Source organism: Geotrypetes seraphini, chromosome 11, assembly GCF_902459505.1.
Source record: "Geotrypetes seraphini chromosome 11, aGeoSer1.1, whole genome shotgun sequence".
Lineage (NCBI taxonomy): Eukaryota > Metazoa > Chordata > Amphibia > Gymnophiona > Dermophiidae > Geotrypetes > Geotrypetes seraphini.
In genome coordinates this window covers 102,418,973-102,434,080 of record NC_047094.1, presented here as the reverse complement: position 1 = coordinate 102,434,080, position 15,108 = coordinate 102,418,973, and the positions used below count along the sequence as shown (strand labels likewise).

Genomic DNA, 15,108 nt, shown 5'->3' with positions numbered 1-15,108 from the left:
GGACGGGGAAAAATTTGTCCCCGTGTCATTCTCTAATAGCAACCTGTTACTCGTTCAGCTGGATATTGCACTTAGGGCAACAAATGTATAGGCTACCCTTCCACAGAACAACCCAGGGTGGAATACAGGAACAAACCACACACTTGCTTTAAAAAAACAACAATTTGGAAGCGGGAAACTCGGATTATAGTGATTCCCCTGACGAAGCAAGGACCCTGTTGGGAATCCAAACATTTTAAAATGTGGATATTTTTAACAATGGTGGCAGTGGTTTTTTGAACCGTGAAGTCACTTGCACTAAGATTAATGTAAAAGTTAAGCCTTATAATTGATGTTGGAGTTTTTCTGACCAAGGATGTGCCTCTTACTTCAAAATTAAAATTCTTTTGAAGTTAGTTAAAGTCCTTTGGACATTACGTTAGCTATATCCTTCGGGACACTGAGGCCTTTTCTCCATCGTATCAGGGTGCGGATGGTTCAATTGCTGTATCAGTATATGCATTTTGGATGTTTTTCGAGGGACTAAAAAACAACATACGCAAACGAGAAACAGTATTCCCGTTACACAGGCTCAAATACCTGAATATGACTCGCAAACTTTTTAAAGCTGTGGCGCACCAAACTCGTGGCCGCTGCCGAGGGGCATCAATGCGATTATGTCACATGCGGGTATGATGTCATCACATCAACATCTGCATATGCGCGGAGGCCCTCCAGATGGGCCCTGAGCCTACAATTACTACGCTGGAGGAGGAAAGGTAAGAAGTGGAGGAGAGGCGCCAGTGCCTCTCCTTGCTGGCGTGCTGCATTCGCAATCTCGCCACGGCAGTTTACAATACACTGCCCTAGAGGAAAGAAGGGGTAGAGGAGATATGATACAGACATTTAAATTCTTGAATGGTATTAATCTACAAACAAATCTTTTCCAGAATTGGCGAAGAGGTAAAACAGGACGTAATATGAGGTTGCAGGGTTGTAGACTTAGGAGTAATATCAGGAACTACTTCTTCAAAGATATGGTGGTGGATGCCCTCCCTGCGGAGGTAGTAGAGACAAAAAAAGAAAAACAGTGACACAAAGGATTCTTAAATAGAAAGAGGATGGTATCAACATGAAACTCAAAAGCTTATGATGCTTAAATGCAGCCCCAGCAGTGAAGCTGATGCCAGATGGACTTCTACAATCTTTGTCCAATAAGTAAGGCAAATCGGGACTGGAGTTGGCTGGAGTTAGCCTGACTTTGACGGTGACTCCAGCACTTGGGCAATATGGCCAATGCCGGACAGACTTCTACGGTTTATGTCCTGTATATGGCAAGACAGATCAGGAGCAAGTACACTTCTCTCTCCGTATTCGCTGTGATAGGGGATTAACAGACCCGCGAACAAGGTTTTCATATGTTATTCGCTCTATTCTAGTAAAACCCATCGTGAATATGGTGAAACTGCAAATAGCATGGTGGAAGACCTGGCCTGTTCCTGATGAAGAGGCAACACACGGTGAAGAAAGTGCTGGGAATCAGCGATTTTTCTCTGTAAACGCTTGGAATCAGCGATTTCTCTATGCAAGCTGATGCAATTGGGGGGGGGAGCCAGCAAGCAAGCTAAAAACCGTGAATAATCGAAACCGCGATTGCTGAAACCGCGAATACAGAGGGAGAAGTGTATGTATTTTAGACCACATTCATATAATCTGAGTGCGGGTCTTGCTTATCATGGTGTGTGTGGGGGATACACATCTTATATAGGAATTTAACAAGTGAAATAAATAATTATTAGATGATGAAGGTGAGACTGCTTGGCAGACTGGATGGACCACACAGATCATTTGCTGTCATGAACGCCTGGTTTGGCAAAATCATGCCAGGAGTCTCATAAGAACATAAGAAGTTGCCTCCGCTGAGGCAGACCAGAGGTCCATCTCGCCCAGCGGTCCACTCTCGCGGTGGCCCATCAGGCCCATTGCCTGAGCAGTGGTCCCTGACTAGCTCTATAGCCTACCTCTACTCCTATCCCTATAACCTACCTCTACACCTATCTATACCCCTCAATCCCTTTGTCCTCTAGGAACCTATCCAAATCTTCTTTGAAGCCCTGTAACGTGCTCCTGCCTACCACAGCTTCTGGAAGCGCGTTCCATGTATCCACCACCCTCTGGGTGAAAAAGAACTTCCTAGCGTTTGTTCTAAACCTGTCCCCTTTCAATTTCTCCGAGTGCCCCCTTGTACTTGTGGTTCCCCATAATTTGAAAAATCTGTCCCTGTCTACTTTTTTTATGCCCTTCAGGATCTTGAAGGTTTCTATCATGTCTCCTCTAAGTCTCCGCTTCTCCGGGGAGAACAGCCCTAATTGTTTCAATCTGTCAGTATATGAGAGATTTTCCATACCCTTTATCAGCTTAGTTGCTCTTCTCTGGACTCCCTCAAGTACTGCCATGTCCTTCTTGAGGTACGGCGGCCAGTACTGGACACAGTATTCCAGATGCGGGCGCACCATTGCACGATACAGTGGCAGGATGACTTCCTTCGTCCTGGTGGTGATACCCTTCTTAATGATACCCAACATTCTGTTTGCTTTCCTTGAGGCTGTGGCGCACTGCCGACGCCTTCAGTGTTGTGTCTACCATCACTCCCAGGTCTCTTTCAAGGTTGCTTACCCCAAGTAGTGATCCCCCCATTTTGTAAGTGAACATCGGGTTCTTTTTCCCCACATGCATGACCTTGCATTTCCCTATGTTGAAGCTCATTTGCCACTTTTTGGCCCACTCTTCCAGTATCGTTAGATCCTTTTGGAGATCTTCGCAGTCTTCCGTGGTTTTAACCCTGCTGCATAGTTTGGTGTTATCCGCAAATTTAATGACCTCACATTTTGTTCCCGCCTCTAGGTCGTTAATGTAGATATTGAACAGGAGCGGTCCCAGCACCCCCTGCGGAACTCCCTTTTTTGAAGTTGAGTGCCGTCGTTGTGGTTCTTTTCACCTTTGATGATCCAATTTCTAGCCTGCACTGGATCGTGTTGTGATCGCTGTTTCCTAGTGGGGCTAATACCGCCACTTCCTTTGCGGGTCCCCCTAGTCCGTTGAAGATTAGGTCAAGTATGGTATCTCCCCGCGTTGGTTCCGTGACCAGCTGTTCCATAAAACAGTCCCTCGTGATCTCCAGGAATTTGGTCTCCCTCATGCAGTTTGAGTGCCCAATATTCCAGTCTATCCCAGGGTAGTTGAAGTCCCCCATCACCACTACACTTCCGCTTTTGCATACCTGCCTCAGTTCAGCCTCCAGGTCCTGGTCGATTTCTTCCGGTTGTCCAGGTGGGCGGTAGTACAGACCCAATTTTATGTCTGCTCCAGTTCCTCCTGGTAGCTTAACCCTTAGTGATTCCAAGCCATCCGCCCTTACTGTTGTTTCCATCCTGGTTGAGGGTATGGAGTCTTTTATGTATAGCGCTATTCCTCCACCCTTTTTATGTGTCCTGTCTCTCCTGTATAGTTTGTACCCTGGTATGGCCATGTCCCATTTATTGTCATCAGACCACCATGTTTCTGTGACTCTAATTATGTCTAGGTCCTTCTTTCTGGCTATGACTTCCAGCTCTCCCATTTTGGCCCTTAGGCTCCTAGCATTAGTGTATAGGCAATGTAAGTCCCGGTTATTTGCCCTCCCTGTTGGTTTTCCTCGTGGTTTGGCACTCCTGCCGACCCCTTCATGGGCTTCCAGTCCCCGAGCCTCGTCTCGTTTGTCCTCCTGCGGTGTGTCTAGGTTTTAGAAAACTATTAAAGACACAACTATTTGACAAATTTGTAACCCAAGCTTCCTAATGCTTTTTAAATACAACATGTATTGTGTACATTCTAGAAATTGATGTATATTCGCTGGTTGTTCAGCCTTATCTGCTGTGAACAGCCTAGAACCATTCGTGGTCTGGCGGTATATAAGAATAAATTATTATTATTATTTACTATGTTACTATGTAATATAATCTGGCATAGGGCTGAGATTCATTCTTGTCACGGTGTGCAATATTAACCCTTTTAGGCACATTACCCTTGAAGAGTTAAAACAATGCAAATAATCTAGGCAAGATAAAACAAATCAACCTTACTAAATACATCATTTGAGGGGTCCAGAAATAAGATAAACCAGGGAACTAACTTCTAAATATTTCAGCTAGTAAATTGTTAAGCATAATTATGGACAACGTAAAAATTACTGCTACTACTAATCAAATGACACGGGGCCAAATCTTTCCCCGTCCTCACAGGAACTCAATTTCCCCGTACTGTCCCTGCAAGTTTTGTCTCTATCCCCATCCCTCTAAGCTCTGCATTAACTGCCCAAGCCTCAGACACTTAAGATTTTAAAGTGTTTGAGGCTTGTGCAGATGAGAACGGAGCTTAGGCGTTGGTGGAATGAGGCATTATGACATCACAGTCTGAGCTCTAGAATGTTGCTACTTATGATTTTAAAGTGTTTGAGGCTTGTGCAGATGAGGACAGAGCTTGCAGGAATGGGGCAAGGACAGGAAAAGAACTTGCGTTGATGGGAAAATGAGCTCCCGCGGAGACAAGGGAAAAATTTGTCCCCATGTCATTCTGTACTACAGCGCTATTAGGTGTATGCAGCACTGCACACATATGCAGGTATATCTCTGCAGTGGAGTAGTAAGGGGGGGGGCGCGGTGGAGCAGTCCGCCCTAGACGCCATCTTCCACGGGACACTGGCATCCCTCCTCTTCACCTCCCCCTGCCGTGTGCACGCCACTTCCCTTCCCCCGTACCTTTTTAACTTTGACACAAGCACTTTGCCCCCGTTGGCTTCAGCGTTCTCTCTGACTTCACTTCCAGGATCCAGGCAGTAAGTTGGTGGCTGCATACGCCAAAGTTAAAAAGGTACGGGAAAGGGACATCCATGTGCAGCGGGAAAGGGGTGGGCTGCCACCGTCCCAGGCACCATTCACCCTTGCTATGCCGGTATCTCTGTCCCTAGCAGGCTCACAGTCTATTGTAAGTTTGTGCCTGGGGCAATGGCGTGCCAAGTGACCTGCCCAGGGTCACAAGGAGACTACAGCAGGTGCTTTAGGATGAGAGGATTAAGAGTTAAAACCAACCTTGAAAAAGTGGGTTTTTAGTCTGGATTTGAATACTGCCAGGGATGGGGGCTTGACGAACCAACTCGAGCGGTCTGTTCCAGGCGTACGGCGTCATGGATTCTAAAAGCGGAGAAAATATGGCAGCGGTAACGTATTAGTGACTGACTTTCAAGTGCGGCTCTTTTCTTCAGGGCTGGAGCACAGTGTTCTGGGGGTCTGAGCATTTAAGCAAATGACATCAGTGTTTGTTTTCAAAGCCGAGACTTGTCGTAAAAACGAAAGGGCTGGAGGCGCTGGCTGTCCTCCCTGTCGTGTCATCTGCTGAAGGTTTGTTTACGTACAGCCCTGTGCACTCTGGCACTGCCATGGCAATAAGTCCTGGTGAGGACTTTAGAAGTAGGAGAGGTAAGGTGGGAAACAAATAAAGAGAAGGCTGGTTCCGAGAGAGGATACTGGCGTTTCCAAGCTCTTACTTTTTTATCTCAATTGCTTGATATTTCTGTGTCGTTTTATTTAAGTAGGATTTAACACATCTTTTTCAGCAGCAGTTTAAGGTGAGTTTCATTTGGCTGTAGTAGATAAAATTGCTCGCAAGAGATCCGGCTATTCATAATTGCCCCTTTCATATGCCATACGTCACCCAACACAAAATGTGACGAAGGGTGCTCATAGGTGAAACAGGCCAGGCGTTAATAATAAAGGGGGGGGGGAGGGGAACCCCTTTACAGACAAATACAAGAAAATATGTTACAACAAAGAACAAAATGCCATTTTCCAGATCATTCCATGTTCTTATTGCATCACTGAGCAGAGGATACTTAAAAGAATATGAATGGAGTACCTGGTTAGAGCATTGGGAAGACAAGCAGGGAAGCCTAGTTACAAGCCTGCCTACACCTTTTGACCTTGAGTAAGTCGCTCAACTCTCATTGTCACAGATACAACAGTTTCATAAACTTTCCTTTTCTTCCTTTCTGTAAGCTTGTATTGTGACCACTTCACTGTATGTTCAGTTCCTTTCATTGTAAACTGCCTCAAATCATCATGGCTTATATTTGATAACAATGTAGTGTAAACTCTTCGCTGATTGTCCAGCATTTCTTGTTGTAAACCGCCTCGAACTTTCATGGCTTTGGCGGTATATAAGAATAAAATTATTACTATTATTATTGTACCTGAGCATGTCCCACGATACACCACTTTTAAGCTGCATTAAGGTTAGTGGATAATGGAACCTGCTAAAAGAGCCCCCAGGTTAGGTAGACCTCCCAATACATCAAGATCTATCTAACTTAGTGCATTCGCTTTAGGAGTGTGTAACCCAAAATGTTTCATTTTGTTTCTTTTTCAGTATCATTGAAAATGTTTGTTTTGCTTTTTGTTTTTGTTACAGAGCCACGGTTCTGGTTGCTTTATCTCAAAAAAGATATAGCGGAATTAGAAAAGGTACAGAGAAGGGTGACTTCCATATGAGGAAAGGCTAAAGCGGATAGGGCTCTTCAGCTTGGAGCAGAGATGGCTCAGCGGTGGTTTGCTTGTTCAATCTTTCTAAAAATACTGGGACTAGGGGACATGCGATGAAGCTACTAAGTAGTAGATTTAAAACAAACTGGAGAAAATATTTCTTCACAGAATGTGTAATTAAACTCTGGAATTTGTTGCCAGAGAATGTGATGAAATCAGTTAGCTTAGTGGGGTTTAAAAAAGGTTTGGCCGTATTGCCCTCTACAACATGATGATCCTGCCCCAATGGCTTTATGTACTACAGATGCTCCCCATCATGCTTTCCCCCGCTCATGTATCTCAACACAATTCCCACCTTAATGCATATCTCTGGCAGGGGAAGCGGGCTAGGATTTCTCTATTTAAGTTGATGTTACCTCGTAGGAAAGGGGGGTTGGGTCTCCTAAGTGTTTCTAGATTTAACCTTGCTTGCCAGCTAAGACATATCCATGATTGGTTTTGTGATACTAAATATTTTTCTCTACCGGAGATTGAATGTTATTGCTTTAAACCATACCATTTTAGTTATTTATTACATGCTCTCCACTTGCCGGATTTGCCACAGCTTAGCTCTCATCCACTTCTGCCGGCCATGCGCAGGGCTTGGAAATCCTTATGCAGACTGTTGAAGATCAACTCCAGGGTGACGTCTTACTTGCCCATTGCTGGCAATGGTGATTTTTCACCTGGCTTGGATTCTGGACCGTTTCACCGATGGACCTCAGTGGGGCTTCAGTACATCTCACAGGCCATACAACACACGGGACTACCTATCTCCTTTACAGACCTAACCACACAGTTCCACTTCCCTGCAGCTGATTGGTTTGCATACAGACAATTGCAGCATTATTTGCGGAACCTGACACCGGCGGTGCTGTGTGAGGAGAACTACACTAAACTACACGAAGTTCTTGGACTGACAGCACAGGACCTGATACCCCTGAAAATATATCATGGGTTGCTTCTGGACTGCTTGGGAGATATTGATTTTCCGACCTTGGCCAGGAAATGGACGGTGGATTTGCAGGTGCCTATCACAGCTGACATGATTCGAAAGGGACTTTGCTTGGGGAATGCCCTACGCCTATCTTCCATGGAGTGGGAACGCAATTATAAATTTCTCCTGCGAGCCTTTTACCCCCCCAAGAGAGCTCATGTAATGGGGATCAGTGCGGAGCACGGCTGTGGTAAATGCGAACAACCCATGGCTTCTTTTGGACATATGTTTTGGACCTGTCCACTGGTGTCTGCCTTTTGGTTGCAATTGGTATCTGCTGTGGCCCAGCTATGGGGGTGCTCCTGGAGACTCCACCCGAGTTTCCTCATTACTCTACAGATTCGTTTCCACCCGCCCAAACCGGGCTGTTCGGCCTTTATCAAGAGGACTATCCTGCTGGGGAGGAAGTGTGTTCTGTTGCAGTGGCTTTCTTCTCAACCCCCGACTATTCAACAGTGGAGAGCATTAATGCTGCAGCAAATGTTGCTGGAGCGCAGAGACATCGTGGACATGTCCGCCAAGACAGGCAGACTTTTTCGTCAATGTTGGTATTCTTTTAGTTTGACCTTTACTCCCTATGTTCGTAGACAACTCTGGGATGCTTGAGCTGCTTCTTGTTTATTTCTCACATTGGTTCTAGTTGCTGCTGCCTGGGTGGGGTGGGAGGGGGGGATGGGGGGATTGGGAATTGTGATGGTATGGAGAAAAAAGTTTTGATTCACTGTATGCTGTTTTTCCTTTCTTGTTCAATAAACATATTTACACAAAAAAAAGGTTTGGATAATTTCCTAAAAGAGAAGTCCATTGGCCATTATTGAGATGATTTGGGGAAATCCATTGCTTATTCCTAGGATAAGCAGCATAAAATCTATTTTACTACTTGTACTTGAGATCTAGCTAGATAATTGGGACCTGGGTTGGCTACCGTTGAAAACAGGTTACTGGGCTTGATGGACTTTCGATCTATCCCAGTATAGCAATTCTTATGTTCTTATGTGAGCCAAGTATAGGGCAATTGAGCAATTGTGACATCACTGGTGAGGGTTGGCTCTTAGGCATTGGTGGAATGAGGCATTATGACATCACAATCTCAGCTCTGGAATGTTGCTACTCTTTGGGTTTCTGACTGGTACTTGGGACCTGGATTGACCACTGTTGGAAACAGAATACTGGGCTTGATGGACCTTCGGTTTGTCCAGTATGGCAGTTCTTATATGTTCTTAGCATTAAAGTTACACTTTCAAAAACAATGCAGACTATATGCAAAGAGGACATGCCCTTTTGAAAAGACCACATCGTTTTTCGGCAGAGTACGTACTCTTTCAGAAGTGTGTGCACTAGGGCTGCACCGAATATTTGTATTTGATTTGATTTGGCCCTGAATACATTATTCCTATTTGGCCAAATAGTGATTTAAATTCCAAATACAGAACAAATAACCCGGAGCTCTTCTGTGCTAAATCCTATTGATTTCTCATTTCATGTTGCTTCTTTCATTGGTATGTTAAAGCTCAATCCCCATTTTTATCGGGCAGAAAAATTAATTTTTGTTATTCATTTTCAACCACATAGTAAAATATGCTATTCGGTACAGCACATGAAGAAAATTGGAGAGGTGATGGGATTGGGTTCTATTGTTTTCAGGAAAAAAGCCTTCTTATTTCAAATAAATACACATTCCTGATTCTCATAAGCCCTGTTATTCAGGGCTAGAGTTTGCTTGCTACAGCCTTTAATAGAAGAGAGGACTGGAGGTGGGAATCACCCATTCAATTCTGCTCTCCTTATCTCAAGAAAGATAGAGTAGCGCTAGAAAAGGTTCAAAGAAGAGCGACCAAAATGATACAGGGGATGGAACTCCTCTCGTATGGAGAAAGACTCTTCAGCTTGGAAAAGAAACGGCTGAGGGGAGATATGATTGAAGGGTGACAGGACAAAAGCGCGCAATACAAACGCATGCTGACATTTCAGAGCAGGCAAGCGAGCCGCTCTAAAAGCTTCTTTTAAAGGGCTCTGACTGGGGTGAGGGGGGCCCCCACTTTACTTATTAGCGTTTGCGCTGCCGTGTTGGGGTGGGGTGGGGGGAGTAACCTCCCACATTATACAGAAAACTTAACTTTTTACCTATTTTTTGGGAAAAGTTAAATTTTCTGTATAATGGGGGGGGTTACAACCCCCCCAAAACACCCCCAACAGCAGCGCCAACACTATTAAGAAAATTGGGGGGTTCCCCCTCACACACCCCCATCGGAGCCTTTTAAAAGAAGCTTTTAGAGCGGCGCGCTCACGTCTTGTGCTCAGTTGTCCACTCTGAAATGTCAGCGCGTGTTTGTCTCGCACGCTTATGACTATGAACCGATTGAAGTCTACAAAATCCTGAGTGGAGTAGAACAGGTACAAGTGAATCAATTTTTCACTCCATCAAAAATTACAAAGACTACGGGGCACTCGATGAAGTTACAGGGAAATTCTTTTAAAATAGAAAGAAAAATTTTTTCACTCGGAGAATAGTTAAGCTCTGGAACGCATTGCCAGAGGATGTGGTAAGAGCGGATAGCGTAGCTGGTTTTTAAGAAAGTTTTGGACAATTTCCTGGAGGAAAAGTCCATAGTCTGTTATAGAGAGCTGCACGGGAACGGGGACAGGAATCCCGCGGGACCCGCGGGGATCCCCCTTCGAGTCACGGGGATCCCGTGGGGACGCCCCCTAGGGTCACAGGGTTCCTGTGGGGTTCGATGCACTTGAGCCGCGAGGCTCATCTTCTTTTCCCTACCTGCCCTGCCGCAGCACACAGTTGACCCAGAAGTCTTCCATGATGTCAGTGGTGACGTCGGAGGGAGGGCTTAAGCAAAGCCCTTCCTCCCTCTGACGTCAGCGCTGACATCGGGTAGACTTCCGGTCGGCTGTGTGCTGCGGCAGGGCAGGTAGGATAAATTCAAGGCAGTGGTGTACCAAGGGGGGGGACCTTAGGGGGGGTGCAGAGCCGGCCAGATCCCCTTACCTTCGTGGCGCTTTCCCCTGATCGACCGACAACATGCCCGGTCCGACAAAACTCCCTGCCCTGTAGCCGTGAATCTAAATTACCTTCTTACAGCAGCTGGATTCAGGGCAGGGAGGTTTGTTGGACCGGGCCTGTTCTGTTGTCGGGCGGGCGGGGAAGCACCACGAAGGTAAGGGGCAGGGAGGGAGAAAGGGAGGAAAGGTGGAGGGGAGAGGAAAAGACGTTTAAGGGAAATGGGTAAAACTGAGGGGGGAGAAGGACGCTGAAAGCACTGGGGAAGACAGAGGGGGGAGAAGGACGCTGAAAGCACATGGGGAAGACAAAGGGGTGGAGAAGGTTGCTGAAAGGACATGGGGAAGACAGAGGGGGGAGAAGGATACTGAAAGCACATGGGGAAGACAGAGGGAGGAGAAGGACACTGTCAGGACATGGGGAAGATGGGGGGAGAAGGACGCTCAAAGGAAATAGGGAAGAGAGAGTGGGGAGAAGATGCTTAAGGGAAATGGGGAAGAGAGAGTGGGGAGAAGATGCTGAAGGGAAATGGGGAAGAGAGAGGGGCGAAGACGCTGGCAGGGAAGAAGACAGAGATGCCAGACTATGGGGGGAGCGGAGGGAAGAAGATGGGTGCCAGACCAATTTGGAAGGGGGGGAGAAAGGGAGAGGCACAGTAACAGAGTAAATGGAAGACGCAGAGAGAAGAGAGATAGTGGATGGAAGGAATTGAATGAGAACACGAGGAAAGCAGAAACCAGGCAACAAAGGGTAGGAAAAAATTCAATTTCTTTTTTTTTTTTTTTTTTTGCTTCAGGATAAAGTATTATATTAGTTGTGTTGATAAAAATTTATAAACATTAGAGGCTCTGGTAGAAACCCGTTTACAAAGTATGTATTCTTCCCAATTAATATTTTCAAATTAATAAAGTCTCTTTGCTTATTTGTAAATGGGTTTCTACCAGAGCCTTTAATTCAGTAGCATAATTAAATGAAATAACTATTTCTGAAGTTTATGGGGACGGGCGGGGACGGAAGGGATTCCTCACGGGGACAGGTGGGGATGGGTGGGATTTCTGTCCCTGCGCAACTCTCTAGTTTGTTATTGAGAAAGACTGTTTGCCCTGGAATGGTAGCAGGGAATGTTGATACCTTGAGTTTTGGCCAGGTACTGGTGACCTGGATTGGTCACCGTGAGAACGGTCTACTGGGCTTGATGGACCATTGGTCTGACCCAGTAAGGCTATTCTTATGTTCTTATCAATCGGGTTGTTGCTTATATTTTTTTTTCTCATAAGGCAGAGTGTTGTATCAGGTGTTTTCAGTTTTATGGGCTGTATCTGTCAGGTTTCTGAAAAGCCATGTTTTTAGACATTTCCTGAACATGGAATATTCAGTAATAGTTTGGGTCTGTAGGAAGAGAGTTCCGTGCTTTTTCTATTTTATAATGAAAAGACTTGCTGCGAACACTCACACGTACTTAATACTTTTCATTGATGGCAATGGTAGAGTTAAGTGGTCGGAGTTACAAATGGTGCTAATGAGCACCCATTAAGATAGATGCACTAACTGGTTAGCAATGGGATGCTCACTCTGTGTCCCTGCAATTAGCAGGGTGAAGAGTGGCCTAGTGCTAGAGCTGTTGCCTCAGCACCCTGCAGTTGTTGGGTCAAATCCCAGCGCCGCTCCTTGTGACCCTGGGCAAGTCACTTAATCCTCCATTGCCCCAGGTACAAAATAAGTACCCTGTGCTTGTATATATGAGTATGTAAATTGCTTTGAAAGTGTGACCACAAAGAGGCAGTATACAAGTTCCATTCCTTTTCCCCTTAAGCAGTGACAGGAGGGAGTGGGCATCCCTCCTGCCGGCCTTCGTCGGAAAGGTACTGGGGTTGTTGGGGAGCACTGGCGGTAGGAATGGGCATCCCTCCTGATGGGTGTATTGGGGGGGGGGGGCATCCCTCCTGCTGGGTGTATCCAGGGAAGGGGTGGCGGGAGGGAGTGGGCATCAATCCTGCTGTCCTATTTTTTTTTTTTTTAATTTGCGGGGGCATCTGAGTAGGCACTTTCTTGTCAGTGCCTGAGCCAATCCGCAGTCAGGCAGTGACCAGAAAGTAAGGCTATAACAGCTCAGACCCTCTTGGAAAATTTTGCCCGCTAATGTGTCACAATGAGGGTAGGGAATCACCTGGCAATGACAGAGAATCACCCGGAGTGCTCCTTTAAATATGGACGAGCCTATTTTACTACAATTTTAATATTTTTGGCCTCAAGTTGTACCACATTTACATGGCAAAGTCAGAGACTTCTAGGAAGCTTGGAACAGGCTGGTAAAACACTAGCGCGCTAAACTGGTTCGAACCGGTTTAGCGACCATTGTGAATGGTGCGGTAAGTTTTGAGAATCTCGCCCTAAATGACTTACTGATGGACACAAGAAACATCAATGGTGATAGTGGAAGCTGACCCCTGCCCTCCTGGCTTCTCAGCCTACTGTTGTGCCTGTATCTGCTCTACTCTGCTTTCAAGCTAGGTGAAGCAATCTGCAGGGTTTTCCCACTAGCAAATGCTTTAGAAAAGTCATATTTCAACCTTAATCTAGTCGTTTATATGTTGTCTTTTGTAGGTAGGAGAGTTGATGATCTATTATGTTAAAAAGTCAGTCAGTCAGTCATGAAACCTGAAGCCTAATATCTTGAAAGATATTTGGTTAAGCAGCCTTGTTGACGTCCATATTTTAAATTTTTTTTTATTTAAATAAAATATGACGTTTGCACCTGCAGCTGGTGGGTGGGAGGGAAGGGATCCTTTTATCTTCCTTCCTTTCTTTCTTTCTTTAAAGCGGCTATTCGTGGCGGGCTTCAACACTTATTTGTTTTGCAAACGTATATTTCTTAGCCAAATGAGCCGAGGCCACTCCTTTCCTCCGGGGCGGGGGAGCGGGAGGCGCTCTTTGCCAGGTCGCCCAACCAAACACTGCACGAGTCGGGAGGGCACCGCTGGGCACCACGGGACTTAAAGGCGGGTAGGGCTTTTTATTCATGTATTTATAGCCAGCAGAGATCAGGAAAAAAAAGTTGGTTTCAGGGCGCATCTTTGCAATGCATTGCATTAAAAACCCCGCAAATATGCACGACCAAGTTTTACCGTGTACCTGCCATTCGTAAGAGCAAACGAGCTGAGCTGGTGATGGGGGCTCTGAAAAGAGTCGATCTAACATTATTTTGGAAGTAGCCTGTTCCCAGACACAACAGAGAACGAGGGAAAGCGACAAAGCTTACGCCACTTTTGTAGCCAGAGCTACCAGGGAGAGCGCAAGGAGAGAGAGGTGGGGGGGGGAAGCATTTGACCCTGCAGAAAATGTCTCCCAGCCAAGCTTCCCCTCCGCGGCTTTACCGAGGATTTTAAAAAAACAAACAACCCCTCGGCTTAAGCACCTCCATAACTCACGCCGATGCTAAAAAATAAATTTTTTAAAAACCCCGGAACTACAACTCCCAGCCTCCTCCACGTCCGCGCCCGCCTTCACGCTTCTTCCCGCTTACAGGGGTGGAGCCGATCTCTGGGGAGTGGGGGGCGTGGCTAGCTGCGGGTACAAAGCCTGCCGAGCCATGCTCGGTGACCTGCAGAGCGGCGGACGGCGGGGGGTTGGGAAAGGCGAGCGCCGTGTGGGAGCGCGCGCGCAGCACCAGCGACCGCGGTTCCAGCCTCTCCTTTGCCTGGAGGCCGTTTTATTTTTATTTTATTTTTAATTTTTTTTTTAAACTTGTTTTCTTTTGTTATCGTAGCGCCTCTCGCGTTTTATTTCATGCTCCTGCAAAGGTCCTTAGTTTACACCCCGGTGACCATGCACACTGTACAGAAGGACACTACGTTCACCAAGATTTTCGTGGGCGGATTGCCCTACCACACGACGGACTCCTCCCTGAGGAAATACTTTGAAGTGTTCGGGGACATCGAAGAAGCCGTGGTCATCACCGACCGGCAGACGGGCAAGTCGCGAGGCTACGGCTTTGTAAGTGCCTCCCTGCGCTTGTTACTCCTAGTTACCAAGGAGCGGCGGCGGCAGCAGCTCGCCAAATCCTGCACGTGGGCAGCCGAAAAACTAACGCGTTCGCCGACGTTGCCCGACCCAACTGAACGTGGGGGGGGGGGGCGCCTTGAATTTTCTCAAAGGGCAAAATGCCTTGAGATCCGTAAAGAGAGAACTTATAGGTTCACTTTGTCTTTTCTTTTTTTTTTTTTGTAAACATGGTGCGAAGTAGGGGGATGAAGCTCTGCCTGGGAACCTTTTTGCAGGAGGGCTGGAGTTAGTTTTTGTAGCTTTTCGATGCCTTGCTTCGTGCCTATGGGGGGGGGACTAGATCTCTGGAGAGGGGGCAGGTCGTGCTCAAAACGGGGGAGGCCATAGAACCTGCCTAGGGGTTGGGGGATGGGGTACAGCCTCCTTTTGTGTGTGTGTGCCTGTTAATTTCTTAGACTGAACTCCTTCCACCCTAGCTTTTCTTCCAGTTTGTCATCGTGAGAGGA

The 15,108-nt window shown here is 46.4% G+C and overlaps 2 protein-coding genes across 2 annotated transcripts in view; both read left to right on the top strand.

Annotated features, from left to right (window-relative positions):
• Positions 1–4,954: 4,954 nt before the first annotated feature.
• Positions 4,955–8,236, top strand: LOC117345527. Its single transcript, XM_033914307.1, has 2 exons — positions 4,955–5,492; positions 6,481–8,236. The coding sequence occupies exon 2, from the start codon at positions 6,820–6,822 to the stop codon at positions 8,191–8,193; it is 1,374 nt and encodes a 457-aa protein (XP_033770198.1). The 5' UTR covers positions 4,955–5,492; positions 6,481–6,819; the 3' UTR covers positions 8,194–8,236.
• Positions 8,237–14,196: 5,960 nt separating this feature from the next.
• RBM38 (RNA binding motif protein 38) overlaps positions 14,197–15,108 on the top strand; it is a 36,062-nt gene continuing 35,150 nt past the window's right edge. The window contains exon 1 of the mRNA XM_033914086.1: positions 14,197–14,593. Within this exon, the coding sequence (XP_033769977.1) occupies positions 14,387–14,593 (207 nt within the window). The 5' untranslated portion in view covers positions 14,197–14,386. The remainder of the gene's footprint in view (positions 14,594–15,108) is intronic.

What these genes read in the sequence shown, in the direction of transcription:
- LOC117345527 (XM_033914307.1), top strand. Translation starts at nt 6,820, where the DNA reads ATGATGATCCTGCCCCAATGGCTTTATGTACTACAGATGCTCCCCATC.